This window comes from Camelina sativa, chromosome 12 (assembly GCF_030686135.1).
Source record: "Camelina sativa cultivar CO46 ecotype springtype chromosome 12, ASM3068613v1".
NCBI classification, from domain to species: Eukaryota; Viridiplantae; Streptophyta; class Magnoliopsida; order Brassicales; family Brassicaceae; genus Camelina; species Camelina sativa.
In genome coordinates, this window is record NC_141891.1 from 9,806,451 (window position 1) to 9,834,222 (window position 27,772).

General features: G+C 37.0%; 3 protein-coding genes, 1 long non-coding RNA gene and 1 other non-coding gene across 5 annotated transcripts; 2 read left to right on the forward strand and 3 right to left on the reverse strand.

Moving 5' to 3' along the window:
• Nucleotides 1-1,302: 1,302 nt before the first annotated feature.
• On the reverse strand, nt 1,303-1,409 carry LOC147930345 (small nucleolar RNA R71). The gene has a single exon (XR_015576895.1). It is a non-coding gene; the product is annotated as a small nucleolar RNA R71 (small nucleolar RNA).
• A 10,112-nt stretch (nt 1,410-11,521) lies between these two features.
• Nucleotides 11,522-14,717, reverse strand: LOC104731183 (protein neprosin-like). Its single transcript, XM_010450476.3, has 7 exons — nt 14,333-14,717; nt 14,109-14,201; nt 13,657-13,893; nt 12,533-12,688; nt 12,397-12,450; nt 12,171-12,293; nt 11,522-11,998 (listed from the first exon to the last, which is right to left on the reverse strand). The coding sequence occupies exons 1-7, from the start codon at nt 14,528-14,530 to the stop codon at nt 11,633-11,635; spliced, it is 1,227 nt and encodes a 408-aa protein (XP_010448778.1). The 5' UTR covers nt 14,531-14,717; the 3' UTR covers nt 11,522-11,632.
• A 2,626-nt stretch (nt 14,718-17,343) lies between these two features.
• Nucleotides 17,344-17,990, forward strand: LOC147930346 (uncharacterized). The gene is made up of 2 exons (XR_015575438.1): nt 17,344-17,451; nt 17,567-17,990. It is a non-coding gene; the product is annotated as an uncharacterized LOC147930346 (long non-coding RNA).
• A 3,570-nt stretch (nt 17,991-21,560) lies between these two features.
• LOC104731184 (RHOMBOID-like protein 7) lies at nt 21,561-23,321 on the forward strand. Its single transcript, XM_010450477.3, has 4 exons — nt 21,561-22,030; nt 22,275-22,602; nt 22,691-22,944; nt 23,084-23,321. The coding sequence occupies exons 1-3, from the start codon at nt 21,768-21,770 to the stop codon at nt 22,829-22,831; spliced, it is 732 nt and encodes a 243-aa protein (XP_010448779.2). The 5' UTR covers nt 21,561-21,767; the 3' UTR covers nt 22,832-22,944; nt 23,084-23,321.
• Nucleotides 23,309-26,564, reverse strand: LOC104731185 (protein IQ-DOMAIN 22-like). The gene is made up of 4 exons (XM_010450478.3): nt 25,872-26,564; nt 24,429-24,641; nt 24,250-24,327; nt 23,309-24,091 (listed from the first exon to the last, which is right to left on the reverse strand). Exons 1-4 carry the CDS (start codon nt 26,427-26,429, stop codon nt 23,444-23,446), a joined length of 1,497 nt encoding a protein of 498 aa, XP_010448780.1. The 5' UTR covers nt 26,430-26,564; the 3' UTR covers nt 23,309-23,443.
• Between the last annotated feature and the right edge of the window lie 1,208 nt (nt 26,565-27,772).

Genomic DNA, 27,772 nt, shown 5'->3' on the forward strand with positions numbered 1-27,772 from the left:
TTTGTGAACAGTCTAAACCTGATTTTATTGCTGATTTTTAACCTAGAATTTTACAAAGAGATTTGGATTTTCTGGTTTTAAATTTAGATATTATTTGCAGTGAGAACTGATTTAATTTACAAAAGTGTTTAGAGTTCTAGATCTGTTCTTAATTGTTTGAATCCTAATTTATTGATTGATTTAATATTTCATAATTTCCTGAGAAATTCCCTAAGCCTAGCTTTTTGATCTTCTGAATTTACAACAAGCTTTATTTAATATTTTGCGTTGCTATTTTTAATTCAATTTAATCTGTTTAGCATAATTATAAAACTCTATAATTTATTGTGTAGTCTTGAGTCCTTGTGGAATTCGACCCCTAAGTACTGCAGTGATCCCTTAATTTGAGAGAGTAGCTCTAGGGTAAATTTGAGCATATCAAATTTTGGCGCCGTTGCCGGGGACTCTTTTGATCTACCATTAGATTTGAGTTTTAGATTTTGTCTAAATTTTTCTTTTTATTTTCTACTTACACGTTTTTGTTTTTCTTCTCTTTGGTGTTTCAGATGCATGCCTCCTAGACCTCACACAAGAAGCAACAAGTCTGGTCCTACTGTGAATTTGTCAAACCAAGAGTTAGGAAAACTTGAGCGTGAGAACAGAAAGGCAGCCAAATCTCTAAAGATGGTTAATACTATCATTCTGATGCGAGATGAGGATGGTGCTTTGAGGGATCAAGAGGGCCACTTGCGCAATGAGCAGGGCCAAAAGATTGATGTTGAGGGCAATGTGATTGCTGAAATTGCTGTTGTCGACGAACCAGCTGATGGTGTCGACGGTGTCGATCGACACCAACAAGAGGGTATCGATCGACATCCCCTTCCTGCAGACGGACGTGGAGCTGCCAACCACGTACAGAACCCAGTTCGACGACAGGAGCAGAACCGGGACTTGATCAGGACCATTGCTGACTACAACCGGGCTGATCTTATGTATGAGAACCGGTCTGCAATTGTTCCTCCACCATTCCAGAGGAATGACTTTGAGCTGAAGCCTGCTTACTTTCAACTGGTTGGACAGAGACCTTTCTCTGCTCTGCCCCATGAGAAGCCTCTGGACCATATTGAGCATTTTGAGGATCTTGTGACCAGTATCAAGGCTAATGGAGTGACTGAGGATTTCATATTCTGCAAGCTCTTCCCATACTCACTTGCAGGAGAGGCATCTCAGTGGTTGAAGCAGTTGCCAGCTGGATCTCTGACAAACTGGCATGATATCAAGGTGGCTTTCCTCAACCATTTCTATGATGATGCAATGTCAGATGAGCTGAGAGTCAAGATCTCTTCATTCAAGCAAGGACATGATGAAGCTTTCAAGGCAGCTTGGGTGAGGTTCAAAGCTTATCAAAGAGACTGTCCACACCATGGTTTTTCAAGGGTACAACTGTTGAGTATCTTCTTTAGAGGGTGTGACTGGAAGTATCAGTTAGCTTTAGATGCTGCAAGTCATGGGAACTTCAAGACAAGATTTCCAGAAGATGCAGAAGTTTTGATTGAGAATTTGGCTTCTAGCAATAGCACTAAAAGAGCTGATGCTGAAAGAAAGAGACTGCATGGAGAGTTTGATGCAAATCAGCTAGCTTCTGTTAGTGCTAAGCTTGATTCAGTGCACAATCTTCTTGTGGGAAAGAAGTCAGTCCAATTTGCTGCTGAAGTTGAGACGTTTGAGCCAGAGCCAGAGAATTCAAAGGAGAATGTCAACTATGTGTATGGAGCTGGGTATCAGGGACAGAGATTCGGTAATCAGCAAGGAAACAGACCTTACAATGGTGACCAGAAGCAGCAACAGAACAATGGCTATACAAGAACCTATGGGAATTCATCTTATCAGTCTCCACATCCTAAGACTTCTTCTGAGAGTAGAATGGAGGCCATGCTTGAGCAGCTTCTACAAGGTCAAGAGAATTTGACAGTGACATTCAATGGAAAGATTGACAATGTCTACACTGAACTGAATGGGAAGATAGAAGCATTGAATGTTCATGTTAAGAAGCTGGAGGTTCAAGTTGCACAGACTGCTGGGTCTGTCAAAAGGCAAGAGAATTATCTTCCAGCAAGAACTGAGTCAAACCCCAGACATGCTTGCAATGCCATATCAGTGAGAGATGAAGATGATGGTGAAATTGTTTCTGCAGAACAAGGAGAAAAATCAGCCAATCTGTCGGATCCAGATGATAGTGTCGATCGACACCACCTGCGTGTCGGTCGATACCCATCTCAGTCAGATGCGGAAAACACAAAATCTCAGGTTCCAGCTGTTGTTGAAAGGGTCTACAAGCCTAAGGTTCCTTTTCCCAAGCCAAGAAGGTCTAAGCAGGAGCTTGAGGAAGCTAGATGCAAGGCTATGATGGACAAGGTGATGATTGAGATGCCTTTACTTGATGCAGTGAAGCTTTCACCACCACTTAAGCGCTATGTCAAGAGAATGGTATCCAATGGTTTGAGCCCTGAAGAAGGAGCATTGCTAACTAAGGATGTTAGTGCAATTCTGTTGAACCAGCCTGTTCAGAGGAAGAAAGAGAGAAAGCAGGAGGTAGTTGTCTCTAAGGAAGTGAGTGCAATCATTCAATGTAGATCTGCTAAGAAGTTACCAGATCCTGGAAGCTTTGTACTTGATTGCTCAATCTCAGCAGGAAGGTTTTCTCACTCACTTTGTGACCTTGGCTCTAGCATCAACTTGATGCCACATTCTGTTGCTGTGAGACTTGGGATGACAAAATTCAAGCCAACTCAGATTTCTCTAATCCTAGCTGATCGCTCCCGAAGAACTCCTGAAGGTGTTTTAGAGGATATTCCAGTTAAGGTTGGCAACTTCATGATTCCTACTGACTTTGTGGTGCTGAAGTATGATCAAGAGCCTAAAGATCCTCTCATCTTAGGAAGATCTTTCTTGGCTACAGCTGGTGCCATCATTGATGTGCAGAAGGGACACATAGCACTGAATGTGGATGGTTTGAGTTTGAATTTTGAGATGGATAAGCTGAGGAGGGCTCCTACTATTGATGGACAGACTTTTTCTGTTGAAAAAGTTTCTGCAACACGAGCATCAGGCTCAGTGTCGATCGATGCCACCAAGAGAGTATCGATCGACACCCCTCCACGACCGCGACAAAGCTTGTCCAAAACTGATTCTCCAAGTCAAAAACCTATTCCCAAAAAGAAGAGTCATCAATCCACACTCCAGAGCCCTCAGGTAAGGCCAAGGTATGCATCTTCTTCTCCTAAACTTCCTCCTATCATCAACAAGAATTTCAAAGAGATAAAAACTGTTTTGTAGTTAACCAAGCCACGAAATTATCGTAGAGCGCTTGTTTCTTCTGTTGATGATTTTGCAGGACAGAAAAGATACCCTCCCATACCTAAGTCCCGCCCTGGTCCTGTTCCTAACATCCTTGGCAAGCCTCATGCACCTAACGCTTATACACCGCCTTGGATGAAGAGGATTTCAATGCCATGTTCTGATCCTCCGGATGCATGAGCTCCAACACAGTCAAGCTAATGACTGAAAACAAGCGCTTAGTGGGAGGCAACCCACTGGTAGGTTTTTCTTTTTCTTTTGATTTTGATTTTTGTTTATTTTATTTTTATTTTTGCTTTCCTCTTACTTGATAACACTGGGGACAGTGTTGTTTAAGTCAAATTTTTCAAATTTTTCTTTTTTATCTTTGGGAATTATGATCTTGACTAATGATTTCTCTTATTTGGCTAACACTCTAATGATTATTTGTTTATGCTTGATCTCAGAACTGAAGCTTAGAAAGACTATGAGCCTTATCAACAATCCTGAAAGCCCTTATTCAATGGATATCTGATTAATCTAACGTTGTCTCAACTTTTATCAGGATTTTAACCGGACTTAATCTCTTACTTTGGGGTTGGAATTCAGTGGACTAGACTTCTTCTTCAGGCCATACAGGACAGTGCAATTTTTCAAAGTATGTCTCCCCTCTCTCTTCCCTTCAGTGCTTAAAAAAAAAGGAATAAAAGATGAAATGATTTTGATCAGTTTAGAGAGGTAGGTAAATTACCTGTGACCTCATTATTCTACTCTTGAGTCAAATGATCACACAAAGCTTGGAAGCAAGGGGTAGGTAAATTACCGATGACCCCGGTATTCGCTTACACCTTTGATTTAGAAAAAAAAAAAAATAATAATAATAATGGAAGTGAGAAAAATGAGAGGAAAGGAGATGTAAGAAGAAAGTCTTGGCCTGAAAAGAGTCCATATGCCACTGATCAATACACCCAAGGTAAGAATTCACCTTATTTGTGCTTTAATATTGACTAATGAGATGACAATGGAGATTTCAGAGATTCCAGAGGATTGTGGGATTTGAGTAAGGAATGTTGATGCTTATCATGGTTAAGTATAAGAAGTAAGTTCTTGAGTCAGGTAAATGAAGAGTGCAAATAAGAATCATCATGCAATTGAGTGAGTTCCCTGTTTTCAAACTTCTTTCACAGGTCTAAGTTTATGTTTTGCTTGAGGGCAAGCAAAGGCTAAGTCTGGGGGAGTTGATATATCATGGTTTTTGTGGTTTTTAACCATGATATAACGAGTCTTGTAGTGTCTTTTCATTTGTTTCTAGATTGTTTTTGAGTCTTTACAGGTTTTAGCATGAAAGGAGCAAAGTGGAGCAGTTTGGATCATTTTGGAGCAATAATCTGGAGGAAATCAGCTTGGAGTCGAATATGAGAGAGGGCATCGATCGACACTAGAGAGCATCGATCGACACCCTTGTTGCCAACGAGAAAAGAGCCAAATTAGGAAGTTTTACAAATCTGCCCCAAAGTTTTCCATAATTGCAAAACAAGTCCCTGACGTATTTTAGGACATATACTATTAAGCATCAATCAAGGATCAATCATCATCAATGATTACGATCAATCACTAACTAGCTAATCTCAAGGATTCTCCAAGATCAATCATCATCAATGATTAAATCAATCTCTCATTAGTTAGTATCTTCCAATTATGTAAATAGTATCATGTCATTACTTTCTCTAGGATTGTCTTTGTGTATATAAGTCGATCATTGTACTCAATAATAATCTATCAGTTCATACAAACGTTTACATGGTATCAAGAGCCACTCACGATCCATAAATTTTATTTTACAGAATAAAAAAAAAAATTTCTTTTCTATCTCTCTTCTCGACGCCATGGCTGCAACTCCTTCTGTCACTGATGTCCTTCTCACAACCGATGGTGCTCTTCTAACGATCAACATGTCCAACGTTACCAAACTGCTTCCCACAAATTATCTCATGTGGAAGCTACAAGTACGTGCTCTTGTCGCTGGCTACGGCTTACTTGGTTACCTTGATGGTTCCGCGGCGATTGCACCACCCACAACCACCGTCAATAACGTTGTTGTCCCGAACCCAGCTCTTGCAATCTGGATACGACAAGATAATCTTCTCTACAGTCCCTCCTCAGTTCGATGTCTCTCTCTGTTCAGCCTCTTCTCTCCAGGACAACCTCCTCTGCTGAGATCTGGTCCACTCTTGACGCCACCTACGCGAAGCCGAGCCGTGGTCACATCCAACAACTCCGTGATCAGTTGAAAGTCTGGAAGAAGGCTGATCGAACAATCGATGAGTATTTTCAAGGTCTCACCACACGCTTTGACACCCTTGCCAATATTGGTAAGCCTTTGGATCATGAAGAACAAATTGAATTTATTCTTGATGGTCTATCTGAAGACTATCGTCCCATCATTGATCAAATTGAGAGTCGTGACGTCCCACCTCCTCTCACGTATATTCATGAACGCTTGCTTAACCGAGAAGCTAAGCTTCTCTCTGCCGCTGCTGCTGTTCCCTCGCTTCTTCCTGTCACTGCCAATCTCGCCACGCAACGCAACAACAACACAAACTACAACAACAATCGCAACAACAACAACAATCACAACAACAACAACAATTGCAACAACAACTCCTCGTCTCGGTCATGGCACTCCGACAATAACAACAATCGCAACTCTCATCCCTATCAAGGCCGATGTCAATTTTGCAATGTTCAAGGTCACTCAGCGAAACGATGTCCTCAGCTCCTTAATCGTCTCCAGTCCACTGGGTCCTCCCAGACCAGTCCGTTTACCCCATGGCAACCTCGCGCTAACTTGGCCATCGGTTCCTCATCCAACTCTGATCCATGGATTATGGACAGCGGGGCCACTCATCATCTTACGGCTGATCTCCAAAACCTATCCTTGCATCAACCATATAATGGTGGTGAAGATGTTTTGATTGGTGATGGTTCTGGCATCCCCATCACTCATACGGGTTCAACTTTTCTTCCAACTCACTCTAAACCTTTTGAATTGAAGAATGTTTTATGTGTTCCAAATATTCACAAAAACCTCATTTCGGTGTACCATCTTTGTAATGCTAATCAAGTATCGGTGGAATTCTTTCCTGCTTATTTTCAGGTGAAGGATCTCAGCACGGGGGTTCCATTGCTTCTAGGCCGAACTAAAAATGATTTGTACGAGTGGCCGCTATCGAAGTCTCATATTGTGGCGTTGTATGCATCTCCTGGTCCAAAGACGACACTCTCCTCATGGCACAATCGTCTCGGCCATCCATCTATCTCTATTTTACAGAAGCTAGTCTCCGATTACTCTTTACCTTTGTCTTCTACCAATGCTCCTATGTCTTGTTCGGAGTGTTTGATTAATAAAACGCACAAGTTGCCTTTTGCTTCCTCAACAATCTCTTCAACACGACCGCTACAATATATTTTTACTGATGTGTGGACGTCCCCTGTTGTATCTAGTGACAACTATAAGTATTATCTCATACTTGTTGATCACTATACACGGTACACGTGGTTCTATCCTATGCGGAATAAGTCTGATGTTCGTGATATCTTTACCGTCTTCAAAGCTCTTGTCGAGAATCGGTTCATGGAGAAAATACAAACCTTGTATTCTGACAATGGTGGAGAATATATTGCCCTGCGACATTACCTCTCCATTCATGGCATCGCTCATTTCACCTCACCACCTCACACCCCGGAACACAATGGGATCTCTGAACGCAAGCACCGTCATATTGTCGAGACAGGTCTAACACTACTTTCACAAGCCTCCATGCCTATGCGATACTAGTCTTATGCTTTCTCCACTGCCGTGTACCTCATAAATCGACTTCCAACACCGCTTCTAGGAAACACATCACCCTACAAGAAACTCTTCACCACAGAACCAAATTACACCAAGCTACGTGTTTTTGGATGTGCTTGCTTCCCATGGCTGCGTCCTTATGCTACCCACAAACTCGCTGCTCGTTCTCGTCTATGTGCTTTTCTTGGATATTCCTCGACTCAAAGTGCGTATTATTGCCTTGACCTCTCCTCTGGCCATGTATACACGTCACGCCATGTGCAGTTTCTTGAGTCTGAATTCCCGTTTCGCTCATCGACCTCATCTTCGGTTACATCTGACTCTGTTTCTCCCGCCTTTTCACCACTCGTACAATCATTACCCCCGTGCTCCGACCTTCACTCGCCTTCCATGGTCTCGTCATCATCATCGACTCCTCCTCTTCCCGCTACTGCTACTCCGCCTCATTCTTCTTCGACTGTTGCCACATCTTCATCGTCGGGTTCTCAGGTAAGCGATTCTATCTCTTCTTCTCCTCCTTCGTCTTCTCCCTCTTCCGCTGAGCAAACTGCTCCCACTGAAAATGGGCCGCAACCCACGGCCCAGAAGTTACAACCTCCTCAAACTTTGGCCCAAAATCCAAATAGCTCTCACCAGCCCCAAACACCAAATTCAGACTCACCGGTACATCCCCAAAATTCAACCACTGACCAAAGTAACACTGAAACACAATCCCCTACCCGGTCTAATTCATCTTCGTCATCGTCCGCTTCACCGCCGGTCGCACCAATTGCTCCACCGCCGGTTAATCAACCTGCTCCACCGCCTCCTGCCAATAATCATCCTATGTCTACACGCGCAAAGGTTGGTATCATCAAACCAAACAAGCATTACTTACTCATGGTATCTCTTGCTTCCTCTGCTAGTGAACCTCGTACAGCGATTCAAGCATTCAAACATGATAAATGGAGACATGCTGCGACAGCCGAGATCAACGCCCAAATCCGTAATCATACATGGGATTTAGTCCCGCCGCCTCCACCTAATGTCACTATAGTCGGTTGTCGTTGGATTTTCACCACAAAGTATCACTCCGATGGATCCGTCAGCCGCTATAAAGCTAGGTTAGTCGCCAAGGCTATACTCAACAACATGGTCTCGACTATGAGGAGACATTCAGCCCGGTTATTAAGTCTACCACGATTCGCATTGTTCTCGGCATCGCGGTTGACTGTGATTGGGTTATCCGGCAACTTGATGTCAACAACGCCTTCCTCCAAGGTCGTTTAACGGAAGAGGTATACATGTCTCAACCTCCAGGTTTTGTGGATTCCGATAAACCTCATCATGTTTGCAAACTTCGGAAGGCCATATATGGTCTTAAGCAAGCCCCTCGCGCCTGGTATACGGAACTACGAAACTATCTCCTCTCCGTTGGTTTTGTCAATTCACTAGCAGATACGTCCTTGTTCATTCTGCCGTGGTCGTTCCATACTGTATATGATGGTGTATGTCGATGACATAATTGTCACTGGAAATGATAATGTTCTTCTCTCGCTGATGTTGGAAAGTTTAGCCACACGGTTCTCTGTCAAAGATCATGAACCATTGTCCTACTTTCTTGGCATCGAAGCAACAAGAACGGCTGCGGGATTGCATTTGAATCAGCGGAAGTATACTCTTGATCTCCTTGCACGCACAAATATTCTCAATGCTAAGCCTGTTCAAACTCCCATGGCCACTAGTCCGAAGCTTACACTTCTCTCTGGTTCTAAGTTGAGTGATCCAAAGGAGTATCGCAGTGTAGTAGGGAGTTTACAATATTTGGGATTTACACGGCCTGACATATCATATGCAGTAAATCGTTTGTCCCAATACATGCATGCTCCGACTACGGCTCATTGGCAGGCGGTCAAACGTTTACTTAGGTATCTTTGTGGGACGTTTACTCATGGTATATTTCTCCGTCGACATAATTCTCTTTCTCTTCATGCCTACTCGGATGCTGATTGGGCTGGGGACTCTGATGACTACGTCTCCACCAATGCTTATGTTGTTTACTTAGGTCACAATCCCATCTCCTGGTCTTCAAAGAAACAACGAGGCGTGGCTCGTTCTTCCACCGAAGCTGAGTATCGCTCAGTTGCCAACACCACTTCTGAGTTAATTTGGGTTTGTTCCTTACTTCAAGAACTAGGCATCCGACTACCACAAGCTCCAACCGTGTACTGTGACAATATGGGAGCGACGTACTTATGTGCGAATCCGGTATTCCACTCCCGAATGAAACATATTGCTTTGGATTACCACTTTATTCGAGATCAAGTTCAATCAGGAGTGGTTCGTGTGGTTCATGTCAACACCAAGGATCAGTTAGCCGATGCTCTAACGAAACCTCTCTCACGGCCTACCTTCACGTTGCTCACCAACAAGATTGGAGTTACGCCAAGCCCCTCCATCTTGAGGGGGTGTATTAAGCATCAATCAAGGATCAATCATCATCAATGATTACGATCAATCACTAACTAGCTAATCTCAAGGATTCTCCAAGATCAATCATCGTCAATGATTAAATCAATCTCTCATTAGTCAGTATCTTCCAATTATGTAAATAGTATCATGTCATTACGTTTACATATACATAGTGTTTTTAGGTTTTCCAAACCCCAAAAAGTTGTATTCTATCAAGTTTTATTTTTTTGCAACCCTGTGAGATTTTGAGAGCTTTTGGGAGAGAGATCTGAACTGCTTTGAGAGAAGAATTCTTAAACTCCTTCCTTACTCTTTTAATTTCAATTGCTTATTATTCAGAATTATGTATTGTTCTTCATTGATTATGTCTGAGTAATTTGTTTGTTAGGTTTAGGGTTTTTCACAGGGATTTTATGAATTATTAGATCTGTTTATTTAGGATTCATTATCTTTCTAGATCTTCATCTTAGGTTGTTCTTCATATTAATTCTTGATTGATCACCTAGAATTAATACTTTAGGAAAATAAATTGATATGAGAATATAATTGATTTTCCTGACAAAAACCTTTTGATGAGCAAAATTATTTCTTGCAAAGAGATTTGATTTAATAATTTTGTGAACAGTCTAAACCTGATTTTATTGCTGATTTTTAACCTAGAATTTTACAAAGAGATTTGGATTTTCTGGTTTTAAATTTAGATATTATTTGCAGTGAGAACTGATTTAATTTACAAAAGTGTTTAGAGTTCTAGATCTGTTCTTAATTTTTTGAATCCTAATTTATTGATTGATTTAATATTTCATAATTTCCTGAGAAATTCCCTAGGCCTAGCTTTTTGATCTTCTGAATTTACAACAAGCTTTATTTAATATTTTGCGTTGCTATTTTTAATTCAATTTAATCTGTTTAGCATAATTATAAAACTCTATAATTTATTGTGTAGTCTTGAGTCCTTGTGGAATTCAACCCCTAAGTACTGCAGTGATCTCTTAATTTGAGAGAGTAGCTCTAGGGTAAATTTGAGCATATCAGCAATGTTAAGTTCTAGTTTAATTAATGCCTAGTTCTCATGACAAGATTGAGAATGTGTCATAGGTTTAAAAATACCAACTCAACAAAATTAGCTAGAAACCTAGTATTAGAGGGAGATAAAAGTGAGAGACAGAGAGACGTACTTGCAACCACCTATGGAGGTTGAGCAGATAAAATAATCTCCACCAGGATGCACTGTAACAGTTACAAGATCACCTCCTTAAGCGTGTGCGTTGCCTTTGATCAAAGAAGAAGAAAAGGTTGGTATTTATTAAAAACTCTTTCACAGCTAATATCTCTCTGTTCGCAGTTTACATGTCTAAGGCCATCCGCAATGGGGGAACACTTGGTGTGTTCTTAACCCATTAAAATTATAAATATAATGAATAGTGGCATAAGAACATGTTGTCTAGTTCTTGATGTAGAACTGATCTAGGCTCAGTTCTAAGCTGACGTGGCAAGCTGTGATTGGATACAATTTTTTGCAAACAATTTTTCACAAATTAAAAGAGGATTTGATTTAAACTATGTATTAATTAAATAAAATGTTTGTTTGTTTTAATTAAGTAATATGTTTGTTTGTTTTTTTTTAATCTTTTATGTTTTTTTTGTTTCATAAAAATTTGGTATTGTATTTTGAATTTTAGTACAAGTTTTATATGTTTGCAATTTAAATCTTATTTTTACAGTTTTTATAAATGTAATATGTTTAAGAATATTATATTATTAAATCTTATGATCTTAAAGATGTTCTCCCAATAATTAACTTTTTAACAAAAGATCTTAACTACTGATCTTAGATTATTTTCATAATATTTTTACTCTAAGAACATCTTAAAGTGTTCCCCCATTGCGGATGCCCTAATGCGATTTGGCAGTTATTATTTAAATATTTTTTGAAAAAATTAACAATTTTGAAGTTTTCTTCTCAAAATTTTGCTCAAACTATGATATAGCACTTGATAGTTCTAAGCATTATCAAAGTTTATTACACGCACGGCCTCCGTAAATAACAAAATGACCTACATGTTTCCAAAACGAATCCTTTACATCGAGGACTCGATAACAATGGTTATTGTTTGAAAACGTTTCTGTGTTCCCCACCCTTTTGTCGGTATTATAATTTTCATCCACAAGCGTGATTTGGCGCATATAGGCGTCCTCCTCGGGAGTCCTCTGTAGATCACCATTTCCCATCGGAGGACTTGGAAGTGAAGGGCTATAGACTTCACCACCCCATTCTATACCTGTACCATGACTTTCTTTGAATCTGCTTGCTGGCCAGAACCCAATTTCTTCCCATGAGGGCCCCATCAGCAGCCACCAATTCCCGTTGGCTTTGTCCTGTACTCAACAAAACCAAACTTAAAACAAATTCTTATTTTATAGATAAAAAAGCTTGACATGGCTTTAGAGTTCAACCATATTTACATATTACTATCCGTACCCCCTAGCTAGTATGATCGAATTTATGACTTTAATAGTTGGGGAAAAAAATGAGCACGAAAAAAATGACCTTCTGTATGGCGATGTCATAGTCTCTCTCATTGAGAAGTAGACCAGGAGCAAAATCTTGGCTGACTAGTATCATCCCGGATCCGTCCGGACAGAAGTTATTAAAACACGGATGTCCTCCCGCCTGTATTAAACCATATATATAACATGTGACTGACTATTGATCACTGATTTATACTGTATACAGTATGGAACTATATAAAAAAAAAAATAAGATAGCTGCTCACATTTGTAAATACAAACAGCCGAATCCAAGCGTCTTTGTATAATTGTGGGTGTGACTAAAAATGAATAGACAATATGAATCATGTAGTTTGATAATAGAAAAGGATATAAAAAGCAGATCTAAATAAATCTACTTACGATCCGACCAACTTGAATGAATTCATTTCCGATTTGAAAGGTCATCCGACCAGAGGTGAATTGCATAGGTCCAGCCTGAGAAGAGCCTCTATGCATATTCATAGATGCACCATTGTAAATCCTTGGTTTTCCTTTAGTCCGCACCACAGAATAGTACTGAAAACAATGATTGAGAAAATTGACATTGTGATATGGCATAATTGTAATTTGCTCGGATAGTATCAATTTCATAATTAAAGTTAATAGAATTGGATTTTAATTTATAAAAAAATTTGAAGACTTTAATAAAATCATCAAAAGTGAATAAGTGAAAGATTTTTAAGGTTTGCTAAAGAGTATCATATAGTTTTGTTGATTAGTTTTCTAAAATCTTGTAAAATGCTCCAAACAATCTCTGTATTTTTGTGATATTTGTCATGACTTTATTTTGTGAAAAAGTGTATAAAATCATGAACCAATAACATAATAATTGAATTCATTAACAATCCTAGATTCTTTTATTTTAATTGAATAACACAAAACTTTTATTGACTTTATAAAAGTCTGAATCTAATAACCCAAATTTGTTAAAATTTTAAATGATTTTTTACAAATCACAAACTAATAACACTAAACTTTAACAGAGTTTAACAAAATTTTGATCTAATAAGAACAGATTCTACCTAACATTTACAGTATTTAAAACTCTATTCAAATCCCAAACCAATAACCTTCACTAACACTATTTTGCTATATTCAAATATATAAATGTATCACACTATAGATAATATTATAAATTCAGTTACAATGTACAATTACTCATGTTTTTCTTAGCAAAAAAAAAAGTTACTTCTTTTCTTAATGTCATCCGCCATATATGTATTACTATTCACAAAATATAAATCAAAACATTCTCTGTTGGAAATAAGGTATATACATTTCAACGTGTTTAAAACCCTAACCACTTAAATAGTTGTTATCTATATATCTACTTAAAAGGAAGATTTTAGTCATATTTTAATTAATCATTATGTGCAAACATATCCATTTGTCGTTTCAACTATACCATCGGTCTTATTATTACGATGTTCTATTATGTTTGACATTTCTTACTCATAAAATTAAAACTTAAAGAAAGCACTTACGTGATGACCTTCGTTGGAAAGCGTAGGTTGATAGGTACTTTTCCACGAACTTTGCGGATTATAATTCTCGTCATCAAATGATTTCATTCTTAAAAGATCGTCTTTGGTGGCTCGATATATGGGGACCGTGCCAATAGGGCAACCTACGCCATTTTCCCATAAGTGACCAAATGTTTTGTTACGAAGTACTGTCTCTCTTTTTACTTTTGATCCTTTAGGGTGTGATATCATACGCATCTGCACATCAAAATCCAATATCAGTTAAATAAATTAGTTGAGCCAATATTAGATTAGGACAAAACCCAACTGTTTTTTGTATATTTTACACAAAAAGTTTCTTAATTTCGTAACAGTAAAGATTATTCAGAAAAATAAATCATATCATTGCCATGCCAATTTCTTAATTACCATTGAGATCCTGGTTGAAATCCCCTATAATTAGAAAAACATACCTTATAGTGAAATGTGTGGTTCTTCATGGATGATTGGTCAAATCCTGGTTGTTTGTAAAAGTCCACGCATCCATACCGTTGACCAGAAATAGACTGTGGATTCATAAATAAGATAGTGATTATGTTTATATTATATAGATCCAAGGATTCTTAGGATAGTGATTCTAATGTTCATATATAATAAACACCTACAATTATTGTTTTAATATGGTGAGAAGATAAACCTTTATAATTTTGACAGCAGGTTTGTTGATATGCTTTAGTTTTTGCTCTATTTCAAAATCTTCAAAACTTTTTATTTTCTCCGCTGCTTCTACAATGTGATGGCGATGACCTTGGCTCATCAAAATACTACTACATAGAATATAGCACAAGAAAGTCATCCACATTACTGGAAGTGAACACCCCAATTTCATTTTCATCAACCTGTGAAATAGAGAAATGAGATCGTTTTTTTCTAGAGAAAGGAGCTAATAATTTTTCTTATACATATACATGTACAATTATTATGAAAGATTTGTTATAGTAACCGGAGAAAGATTGAAAAAGTCGTTTTAAATATAATCACATTCTCCCTATAAATGTAATTACATGTAATTGCGTTTCCTTAACAATCTTGTACATTTGACTAAAATTTATGGTTTCTTTTTTGTATTTAATTTTGAAACGTACATATGTAAAACAAAATTTCTCTATATTAACTATTAAGTAATTTCCATCAATACATTAACGAGATTTCATGTCATCTTTATAACGCAAACCTTCACAAGTCAAAGGAGGCATAATATCTTCTTAGGCTAAGTAATTTCCATCAATACATTTAAGATTTTACTGTTACCTTTGATGAAATTATTTAAACTCAACTCGGAACCATAATTACGTGGTTGGTCTGACCGGTACAACGGAACTTTATTATAATAACTAGATTAGTACTTGCACAGATTGAATTTATTTATATAGAAATTTTGAATAACTTATTATATTTTTAATATGTTATATTAGTTTAAAATCATCTCATCATATAATTTTGACATTCTAAATTTAATGCATTATTCATATCACAATTCATTCTATAACTCATTACATTTAACTCGTCATCTGCTATATGAGATTATGTTTTATTTTAAACTTTCATACCTTAGAGCACTCTCATTGCACATATTTAATAGAGGATCAGAAGAATAAAAAAAATAAAAATAAAAAAAATGTGGAGAGATAAATGGAAAGTGTCTCTGCCTTTTTTTATTTGAGCAAACAGTTGTTATCATTCACTATTGAAAGAGTAACATACATGAGGAGTAGGGTAGCTTAAAAGATAACATAGGAGGGCATGCCCCAAATTTAACAACAACAAAGTAGCATAGTAAGATAGGAGCAAATGATATTAAGAGCTTGAGAGCTATAGACCACAAGCTAAAAAGCTTACTGGAACATGTGAGATCAATGCATATCAAAGCTGCTTCCAAGAGCAAGCCAATGGAAGGGGAGATGGCCATTTCCTTCAAAAGAGGGTTTAGTGGCAAAGAAGCGGACAAAGCTGACATTCTCACCAAGTTGGGAAGGACTACCCTAGGTAGATCTTTGTCAGGGGTTTGAGCAAGTCTGAGAATGTTCTGATAACCGGTCACTACTAAAGTGGTGGCGGTTCTGATGATGGGATAGAGATGCTTGAAGAGATTGGGGTAACCTTTGCTTCCATGAACAGAGGTCATAATGCCCCGAATCTTCAAGCTGATCTGAGGGAACTTCAAGAAGTTGATGAAAAGCAGATTGGAGAACTTAGTCAATAGGCAGGGTAATGGGAGGAGGCGGATGAAACAGAAATAATCCTCACTCAGTAGAGCTAGGATCATAATGCCAAGTTTCAACAAGTTATTACCTTCAGAGAAAATAGTCCTATGTGTTTCTGGTAACATGGGTTTTAGAGGACTCTTAAACCAATCTAGCAACATAAATGACTTAAGGTTCACTAGCAGTCTTCGAACTAATGGAGACCTTAAGCTACCAAGTTGTTGACTAGAATGGGAGAGAGTGGATTGCAGGTCGGACCTAGTTACACAATGATACTGAGGCAGTCGAAATATTGGTGATAGATACGGTAAAGGTGCAAAGGATGCAGGCACTAAAACAAGCCCGACTAGCGGGACAGACATACTGATGAAGCTCAGCCAAACAAACATCCAAACCAAACCAAACAACTGGCCATGACAAAAGGGGTTTTCAAGACAAATAAGTGCATCAACTGTTCTGCTACCGAGTACGACTCGACTTGACCAAGCAGTGTAGACTGACACTAACCAATTTGACCTTGGTATGAAGTTATAAACGGGTCTATGGGACTTCCAGATCAGAAATAAATCATGGTTTCTCTGAGGACGACTAACTTCCAGGGTTCCAAGAAAAGAGCGAGAATACAACCTGGGCCAAATGGGTAACAAGAGGGAAAGAGAGGATGCCGATAATGTGGGTTGCTTTGTCAAGATCTTCATCATCTCCGGCGTCAGAACAGAGCTTCCGTCCAACTGCAACCAAGTAAAAGCCTTGGTGAGGGGATTAAAATCCGAGGAGCGGTAAGATGTTGTGGTTGACAGCAAAGTGAGGCGGTGAGATCGACAGAAACCGGGACTAGTGGGGCAATCATGGCTCTCAGAGGTAGTAACGGATGATTGGGGTCTCGATGAAGCAGGCTCACCGAGAAGAGAGATCGGGTGCGGAGGAGAGGTAGGGGGTTGAAGCTGAAGCATGGTCGGAGGTGAGATCTGGAATCTCAAAGGGTCTCCGATGGGGATGAAAGCAGAAACAAACGGACTAGAGCGAACGAGGAAGCAACAGAGACGAAGAAACAAAGACCCAGCGACGCCGATCGGACTCGACGCCGCCGGGAGAGGGTGCCTCGGTGGTTGTGCCAGAGAGAAAGTGGCTAGGGCGAACTTGATTAAAGAATGGTAAGTTCTCTGCCTAAAACAATTAAGACACAGTATCTACATTTGTCATCACTTAATTGGTAAGTGATTGGACAAACTAAAAAGAAATTAAATTAAAAGTATTATTATTATTTTTTTTTACACCCAATGGCTATATAACTGATGGATATGCCCTTACAAATTAGATTAATACCCAAAAAAAATTTAAGGTCCATTTGACAAAAAAAAAAACTCAGATTCTTATTTTTATATACATTTAATTTTTAAAAATATTTACATTTTCTTTTTATCACAAACTTTAACAATAACTACAACAATAAAATATATATCTTAATCTGATTATATTAATACCAACCTTTTGAGGTAGAAGATTAAAATGTGCACACAAAATATTTTCTTATGGACGCTGGAGATACAAGGTATATACTTTTACCTTAATTGTTAAAAAAATGAATTGATGTACATCAACTCTCTAATTCTTTTACTAGCAATAGAGGTGTGAACAGATCCTAACGGAAATACCGAAAATGGCAGGATTTGTATCTGGCTAGCAAGTGTTGATGGAAAGATATGGTTCTTTTTTCTTTGTGTGGGGTAATTAAGAGTTACAACTTACAACGGTGGGCTAAAATTATCATTTACCCTCTATATGATTCTTCTAAGAGGCTGTTATTGGAAAGATAATTTCTAAATCCATATGGAATTGTAAATTCTAAAAATCAAAACACATGGATTGTGAAATAACATGTTTTATCCTTGGATTTGAATCCTTTTGATTTACACTTTCAAATCCATTCAAATCTATTTAAAACATAATGTGGATTTGGAAATCCAAAAACAAATCATTAAATGAATAACATGAGATTTTAATAAGTATTTGTAAATCATAGAAACAATAACACATAATTTTGATAAATATTTTAAAATCAATGATTGAATAACACATGATTTTTGTTTAGATTTCCAAATCCATTAAAATCATAGAACATTTGGTTTGGTGAGGCGGACACTGTTGTTTTGAGCTTCAAAATCGTGAAGGAAGGCTGGATTGGATCTTTAATTGGTTTCATTGGTTTAATCGTGAAGGAAGGGGTTTGGACTTCCAAGGGACTTCAATATCCTTGTCACATCCTTTACTCATCTCCTATGAACTTGAATAAGACAATTTATCTTTTAACCTAAATAGATTTTCGGGGAAATTGATTTAAAAGGACATTTTTTCTTCAATTTGTCCCATTATACTTTTTTTTTAAAGTTTGGTAGAATAGGTTTTAGAATACAGAAAAACTCAATTATACCCTTAATAACTCAATTAAACCTTTAATTGTAGAAAAAACCAAAATTTCCTTTTTCTGTATTTCTTCTTTTTTGTATACTTCCTAAATTTAATAAAAAAACTACTTCTTTTTTTAATCTATTTCCTTATTTTTTTTTTACAAAATCTCGACATTACTCGCCTACCAAAAATAAAAAATCTCGACATTACTCTCTCTCTCTCTCAGGAGATATCGACACCCTTTTGTAACCCACCGGCGAGAATCGACGACTCCGGTAGCTTATCCCACCGGCGAGAATCGACGACTCCGGTAGCTTCTCCCACAAGCGTAGGAAAATGTTGAAAAACCTTTAACAAAATCGATTAAAAATGTTTAATGTTTTCATAACACGTTTTCTAAACATGTTAGAACGTAATCTTAAGAATATATATGATTAGCATAATTTCGGGATTACGTAAATATTTTGTTTCCTTAAATTTTGGATTCAGTTTCTAAATTATGAAGAACATAGAGGAAAGTGTAGAATTAGTGTTCTAATTTTCGCAGGACACATGATAAAATGTAGATTTCATATTCAGACTTCCGTAGAATATGTATAAAGTGAAGAAAACAAATTCTAAAATTTGTAGAATATAGAGTTATGTGTAGAATATATATTCTAATTTCTGTAGAAGAGATACAAAATCCGACTTCTAAAAGTTTTAGAAGATATATTTATTCTAAAGTTTTCAGAACAAGTAGAGTGCGAAGAATTTGTAATCTACATTATTTAGAACATGTACAGTATGTAGAATTTATAATCTAATATCTTCAGAATATATACAATTAGTAGAACATGTATTCTAAATGTTGCAGAATAATATTTTTTCAATGTTAAAACACCAAATTTTCATCAAAAACACCTTATGGCAACCTCTTTCTTATTTCTAGAATTTGTTTTTAGGTGATTGAAATTTTAAAATTGCTTAAAAGTTAGTTTCATTTTTTAAAAAGGTAATTTAGGCATAGTGGCAAATTTAGCGTAGAAGACATAATGGGACAAATTGAAGAAAAAATGTCCTTTTAAATCAATTTTCCCTAGATTTTCAGATTCATGAGCCTGGAGTACTCATAGCTCATGATTTCTATTCTGAATCGGAACAAATTTTTGAGGAAGGTTTGATTGAACATGCAATATCTTATAGTTCAAAAGTTTGTAACTCACACAATTGTAAAATCTCATCTCAATGACAAACCAATCCTGATGATCCAGCCTCTCATTATGCTTTGAGTCACCTTCATGCTTTTTTATTTCCATTACTTACAAAATGCCTCAACTAGTACTTTCTAATTACAAAACAACTAAGAAAATATTACAAATACTAAACGAAAGATATCACAATCAGCTCCCAACTAGTCAAGTCAAGCTTTGATGCCAATTCCCACAAATCAATACATATCACAAATTACTGTGTGCATATAAATAAAGTTCTTATATTATGTTGTACACTTGTACGTCATATACATTACCAACACACAAACACACACACAAAGCTGAGGAAAAGGGTCATTTCATACCCGTACACACTTCGAAAGTGCGAATTGCTACCTGTACAAATAAGGAGTGCCAATTTATACATGTACCCTAAGACATTTCAAATTTCATACCTATACTCACAAAATTGAGCCAATTTTATAGTCCACATTAACGGATATAAGTCAATCATTAGATATGCTGACTCAGAATCCACGTGTGTATTGACTGCCATCGAAAATGCAAAACGTCGTTTTGTTTTGTTTTTTTCGAAAAAAAATTGTGGAATATCCACACACTGGTGGTTCAAACCCACAACATCTTCCGAGTTTAGCATAGGACTTAACCAGTTTATCCCACAACAATTTTCAAAAGAATCATACAAACTTATTGATATAAACCTAAGGTAGCATCCATCGAAATCGAAAAAAAATATGGAAATCCCCACTCCCGCGGATTGAACCCACGTACTCAGATACAAAAAGCATAGGACTTAACCAACTGATCCCACAACAATACTCGGTTATAACACACATATTTATCTTTATAAACCTATAAGGTATCTAAGTCCGAATTAAATGAATTTGAATTGGGGGAAAAATAAAAATCATAGGGTTCTTCTTCTATCAAATATAACTGATAAATTTATAAATTTATATTTAAATTATAAATTTATAATTTATAACTGAGAATTAAATATAAATTTATAAATTAAATTTAACTGAGAATATATTTATAAATTTATAAATTATCAGTTAAATGAAATGTTTAAAGTTTAAAGTTTAAGGTTTAAGGTTTAAGGTTTAGGTTTATAAATATTTCATATAATTTTTAAATATAAATTAATTTAATTTAAATATAAATATATTCTCAGTTATATTTAATTTATAAATTTATATTTAATTTTCAGTTATAAATTATAAATTTATAAATTTAACAGTTATACAAATTTATCTTTATATTCTCAGTTATAAATTATAAATTTAATATAAGTTTATAATTTATAACTGAGAATTAAATATAAATTTATAATTTGTAATTTCATTTAATTTAATTTATAAATTTAAATTTATAAATATATTCTCTGTTATATTTAATTTATAAATTTATATTTAATTCTTAGTTATAAATTATAAATTTATAATTTAAATATAAATTTTAAAATTTATCAGTTATATTTGAGAGAAGAGAAGAACCCTAGGATTTTTATTTTTCCCTCAATTCAAATTCATTTAATTGGTACTTAGATACCTTATAGGTTTATAAAGATAAATTTGTGTGTTATAACCGAGTATTGTTGTGGGATCAGTTGGTTAAGTCTTATGCTCTCTGTATCGATGGATACTACTTTAGGTTTATATCAATAAGTTTGTATGATTCTTTTGAGAATTGTTGTTAGATAAACTGGTTAAGTCCTACGCTAAACACGGAAGAGGTCATAGGTTCAAACCACTAGTGTGTTGATAATCCACAATTTTTTTCGAAGAAAACAAAACGACGTCGTTTTGCATTTTCGATGGCAGTAAATACACACGTGGATTCTGAGTCAGCATCTCTAACGGTTGACTTAAATCCGTTAATGTGGACTGTGAAATTGGCTCAATTTTGTGAGTATAGGTATGAAATTTGAAATGTCTTAGGGTACATATATAAATTGACACTCCTTATTTGTACAGGTAGCAATTCGCACTTTCGGAGTGTGTACGGGTATGAAATGGCCCTTTTCCCCGAAACCAATTTTTTTTTTTTTTTACTCTGACAGCAAATATCTCGCTGTTCGCTGTCTAATGCGATTTGGCAGTTATTATTTAAATATTTTTTTAAAAAAGTAACAATTTGAAGTTTTCTTTTCAAATTTTTGCTCAAACGATGAAATGTTCCCAAATTTTGATACTAAAGAAAAATATTCAAGATTCGCAGAGATTGCTATATAATAAAGACAGAGATGGTTTCCACGGCGGAAGCAGATCCTGAAGAAGGAAGAGACGATCATAGCGTCGGCGGCCAGACGACGAGGAGACCTGACGTGCGATGGAAGTCGTGGGTGATTCCAATGGTGGTAATCGGGAACGTCGTCGTTTTCATTGTGGTAATGTACTTCAACGATTGCCCTCACAATAGCCATCGATGTCTAGCAAAAAAGTTCCTGGGAAGATTCTCATTTGAGTCTTTCAAGTCCAATCCTCTTCTCGGTCCTTCTTCTTCTACGTGAGTCTTTCATTCTCTCTCTCACAACATTGTAGCTAATTTGATTTCGTTACAAAGTTTAAGTTTTTATGATCTGGGTTTGAGGTTTTAGCATTGTAGATTTCAGATTTTAGTCAAAGCCCCAAATTTTGCCAAAAAAAAAAAGATTGATTCTTGAGCTGAAGAGCACTGTTTTGTATTCTGGGAAGGTTTGGTTCTTAAGGATGCATTGGATCAGTTTTGAATTGATCTGTGAATTTGGCAGGTTGGAGAAAATGGGAGCTTTGGCCTGGGGCAAAATAGTTCAAAGGGGTCAAGTTTGGAGACTCTTAACATGTATGTGGTTGCACGCTGGTGTGATCCATTTGTTAGCAAATATGTGTTGTGTTGCATTCATTGGAGTTCGTCTTGAACAACAGTTTGGTTTTGTTCGAGTTGGAACGATCTACCTTGTATCTGGCTTCTGCGGGAGCATATTATCTTGTCTTTTTGTTCAAAATGCTATATCTGTTGGCGCCTCAAGTGCTTTGTTTGGCCTCTTAGGAGCAATGTTATCTGAGTTGTTAATCAATTGGACTACTTATGACAACAAGGTATGCACTCACTGAATGATCTAATTTTAGTAACTCTGTATTCACAATTGTTTGGTTGGTTGATTCATTTTTTTCTCATTTTTTGTAGGGTGTGGCTCTGATAATGCTTTTGGTGATTGTTGGTGTTAACTTAGGATTAGGAACACTTCCTCCTGTCGATAATTTTGCTCACATTGGAGGTTTCTTAGGTGGTTTTCTTCTCGGCTTTCTCCTCTTGATTCATCCATAGTTTGAATGGGATGAAAACCGAGTTTCTCTTATCCCTGGTTCCATTGTTAAACCGAAGTACAACACTTGTCAACTTGTGCTTTGCGTAATTGCATCTATGGTCTTTGTCGCCGGGTAAGATTCACAAACATTCTTAATCCTTCATGTTACCAACTACCACCATCTTCTTCTCATTCTGGTTAAGCTTCAGAACAGTTGTTTTGTCTCTACATATTTAGCCTTTGATTGTGTTAATAAACTGGCCAATGTGCAGGTTTGCTTCGGGGTTGGTGATACTATTCAGAGGAGATAACTTGAACAGATATTGTAAGTGGTGCCATAAACTGAGCTACTCCTCTAAATCCCAATGGACATGACATTTTCTTTTCATTTTTCTTAGAGTTAGATTTTTTGTTTCCTTCATACTCAGAAATATTTTGGAAAACAAACAAATTGCTACAATCTAGGCAAATGATAGTGCTATATAGAGATGCCAACATTTGATTAAGCAAGTTCTATTTGCAATTTAGATTAAAATCCACTTAACTCCAAACTTACAGACGAAGAAAATTAGCAGTAAAGCTCAATCCACTGATCTACAACAAAACCAGGTTAACAAGTCCAACAACGTTTCTCAGTACCTATATCCAATTGGCATTCCAAGATGGTCCAACCGACCTGAACCGGGATAAGCCTTGTTCATAAAACTAGTGTGCAGAGCAGAACCTTTCTGAGGACCGGACTTCATATCACCACAGTATGGACCTGACTTCGTGTCACCAATGTATGGCACATCCACGAATCCAAACCGTTTAGACGAAGACCGCTCGTAATATAACTGTGGTCGAGACTTTGGAGCACTTACGGACCGGGACTTAGCCCTAGAGGACTCTGTACAAGCCATGTAGCTTGGATGGTCCCCGTAACAACAGCTTTTTGTGCAGTCGCTCGGTGCTATAGAACTTGCAGTGAAAGTACTGCGTTTGCTTCTAGAAGTCGCTGAGTATATCTGAGGACTGTTCTCTGCAGTGCAAAACTGGCTTGTGATCTCTTCATGTGACGAGGACGAGCTAAAAGGCGTAACAAAAACTGGTTCAGACCGGCCTGCGTTGTCTAGGACAAGGTGGGATGAGTAGAACATGTCTGGTCTGCTGCGTCTTGTGTAAGAACTGATGTGTTTCCTGTCTATTTGAAGGATCTTTTCTTCTTCATTCATGGCTGAGAATGTTTCTCTGTGAGTAGCATAGAGTCTGTTGTTGTCGCTAGCCTTAGAACCAAACCTCTGAAAATTTTAATCCAATCTCTTAGTTTAATCTCTTAAGTCACAAACAAAAACAGATAATGAAATGGGAAATGGATAAGCCTAACATAGTAACATACTAACATAGATTCAATAATGTGAGAAACATATAAATTAGGACCATAAGCAAAGTTTAATACCTTAAAAAGATGAGAATGAGAAAGCTTGGAGCTGCGGGAAGAGATTGAATGCTCGAGTTTTTCCGGCGTAGGTGGACCCTTGAAGATAAAATGAAGTTGTTAAAAAGGAACCTTAAACTAAAAGAAATGTTTTAGGTTAAAAAGAAACAATGTTAAGGGATTTAATTAACCAGGCTTACGGGATTTTGGAAGTGAGAAGATTTGGTATTGTTGGATTGCGAAGAGGAAGATTCAGGAGTAACAATAACCCGACTGGCACGGACACGAGACTGAGCCCGAACCAAAGCATGCATCCTGCGCAGATGGACTGACATTCTCTTCCGTTCGATATGGCCTCTAACTATTGCTTGAAGCCTAACCAAACCCTTGAGTGCCCTTAACGCTCTCCTTGCCTACAATTAAATTATACAAACAATCACAAATTGCTTTTAAGTTGGAGAGAAAGCCAATAATCACCAGAGAATATTTCAAGCCTCCCATTATGGACAGGACCACAAAACCATATTGCATTTTTCAAAAGCATTACTTTTGAGTTTTGATAGAAGTTGGCGCCAAAGGGAAGTGGAATAAGAAAAGAAAATAACAAGTTGACATTTCCAAAACAAATTGAACTTTTGAAATTCAACAAAAATTAAATAGAGGGATATAAATAAATAAATACCATAACCAACTATTTACATGTATAGTCACACTCTACGAGAAGAAAGATGAATCGACTATTAATGAACAATGCGACTTTTATGTCGATGAGTACACATTCGGGGTGTGAATTGTCTTACACACTACTATACACTAATAAAAATATAGACTATAAAAAAGGATTCGCCATAAACTATAAAGTACAAAGTTCAATAGGCATGCATGCATCACAACATAAATAGACATATATATTAACTACATAGAATAGAGGCTATAAAATATAGAGAATGAACTGAAATATAGACTAGTTATAGCAGCCAGCAGCATTCACCATGTTATTACAGTGGTCCAGTCCAGTGAAAGACAATTCAATAATAACCAATAGGAAAAACACTCCTAATAATTTGTATGCTTGATTGACAATTTTTAAAAGGTTCGAACCGGAATCAATTTTAGAGACGGTTGAACAGAAAAACAATCAATCGACGGTTGATCAGAAAAACAATCAATCGATTAACCGGTTAATATAAAATTAAGAAGAAAAAGCAAATACTACTAGTACAATTTTGTTTTTGGGTATCCGCAAAGCAAATTACTTTATAGTATTATTATACAAAGAATATTCAAGTGGCCTCTATAGAAGAAGGTTAATGTGTCTAATCACTCGTCTAGGGAAGTGGAAGCAGCAGAAGGTTTACGACATCGAAAACTGTTATCTGGACGATAATCCCCGTGAATATTTTTTACAAATCTATATAACCATTTTTATAACTTTGATAGTAGTACTAATTAAAAATAACATTATGAAATTGTGTAACAAAAAAGTTTATTATAAGCTTCAGGCAAAGACAAATTTAGCTTCGTAGTATAAAAATTTCTTTTTATGAAACTATAGATTTAGATTTGTAACATATTTTTAAGAAACGAGTCGAATTAGTAGAATTGTATTAGCATATCAATTAAAGAAATGAAAAGAAAATTACCAAATATCCACGAAACGTTGCTTGTATCTTAATCACAGCAAGATCTTCACGACCGTCGCGGCCGTAACCGTCGAACTTGCTAACATGCGCCGCCACGTCGTCGTATCCGTCGCTAAAACGCGTCTTAACAGGACTTCTCGTCGACCTCCCGCTCGTGCTCGTGAGCCTGACGACCGCAGCAGCAGCATTAGCGGCGGCGACGGCAGCCTCAGCAACAGCAGCAGTCGCGGCGGCCACGGCAATCGCGTGCTTGTCAGAATCTTCATCTCCCTCGTCCTCCCACGTCGGCTTCTGTTTCCTCCGTCGTCTCGGAGACGATTGGTGGAGAGACGGCGGTGGAGGCGTCGAGTTCGGTAGCGGAGGATGCGGAAGAGGAGGAGAAACGTGATTCGGCGGTACGGTATCTTTCTCGCGTTTGGATTTGACGAAGCTCCATCGGCGTTTAGGATTGGAGGAAGTAGACCGAGAAGGTGTTTCGAAAGATGGATCGGGATAATAACCCGGGTCGGGTTTCTTAAGTCCGAATAGATTCTTAAACCACCGTGAAGCTTTTCCCATTATTATTAGTACTTGACGAATGAAACGACAACGTTTCTTTTCGCCGGAGTTATTTGCAGAGAGAGTGCAAAGATAGAGAAAGAGAGAGAGACCAAACAAAAGAGAGCTTTGTTGTAATAAAAAGAGTTAAGTAGTCTCGTAGCAGTAGTAGAACACAGTGTTCTGGTTAGTAACCAAACGCCCTCACTCGCGCGTGTGCGTTACTCACTTTCTATTATTTCTTCCCGGGAAATTTCGTTAATCTCCATATTATTTAGTACTATTATTTATTTTATTTCAGTCCTGAGTTGCGTCTAGTAATTTCCTCCATGCATTAACCCTCACTCGTGTTATATAGTACTAATAGACTAATAGTATCATCTTATAAAAATATACTTTATGTATCATAATATACTTTGAGATAAATCCACTAATCCAAGTAGGGCCGTGGTTTTTAGTGAAGAACTTGGAAAAATCCACTAATCTATAGTAACTTAGAAAGAAAAAAGAAAAAAAATTAGGAGTCGATAAAAATAACTTGTAACTTTAGGGACATTTTGATATTTAGAAAACGTTGTAGCGTTATGATATCTTCTAAAACTAGCAAGTAATCAAAAACATGGATACGTATGTTTCGCCAACTTATTACATCTTTTGTAAGTTTCTACTTTGTCGGTAAAACTACTACTTAACACTATTCAAAAGAAACTCTTGTTGATCATTTTCTACTTTGTAGTTTGTAGTTTTATGTGCCATCTTATAGTAACATTTTGTAGTTTTGTTAAATTTGAGACAAACATTCAAATTAACTGTTTAGGAAGGCTTATCCTTTACAAAGGTAATCTTTAATTGTAGATTTATTTTCTGTGGTTTAGCTAATTCTTTTTAAAATCGCATAAAATCTTTGTCGTCGTAAGCACCGCACTGGAATCAAATCTAGAAAAAAAAGTAAGATTTATTTAGAAGAAAATGTCATCACTAGTTATTTTGGTCATGTGAATCTGAAGAAATAATATGACGGAGTCTTAAAGAACAGAGAGATGACAAAAAGCGTCAATACTTTTTATTAGAAATGCATGGGGAGGACCACAACTATATACGGACCCCATTACGGATGGTGTCACTTTGATATGGGTCCTTCTCCTTCGCCGTAAAATCCAATGGCCTATCGTTATAATAATATCTCCTTCAATGATCACGTTTTCGAGGTCCCTAACTCCTCTTTTCGTCTCGTTACGGAATAGCGCCGTCCGGTGTTACGTCGTTTTGCTCCATGGGAAAAAATCGAATTTGGTATACAATTCTTATATTTGTGTTTTTGTTTTGTTAGTTTCCTTCTCTTGTCTTTCAGATCATTAATGTGC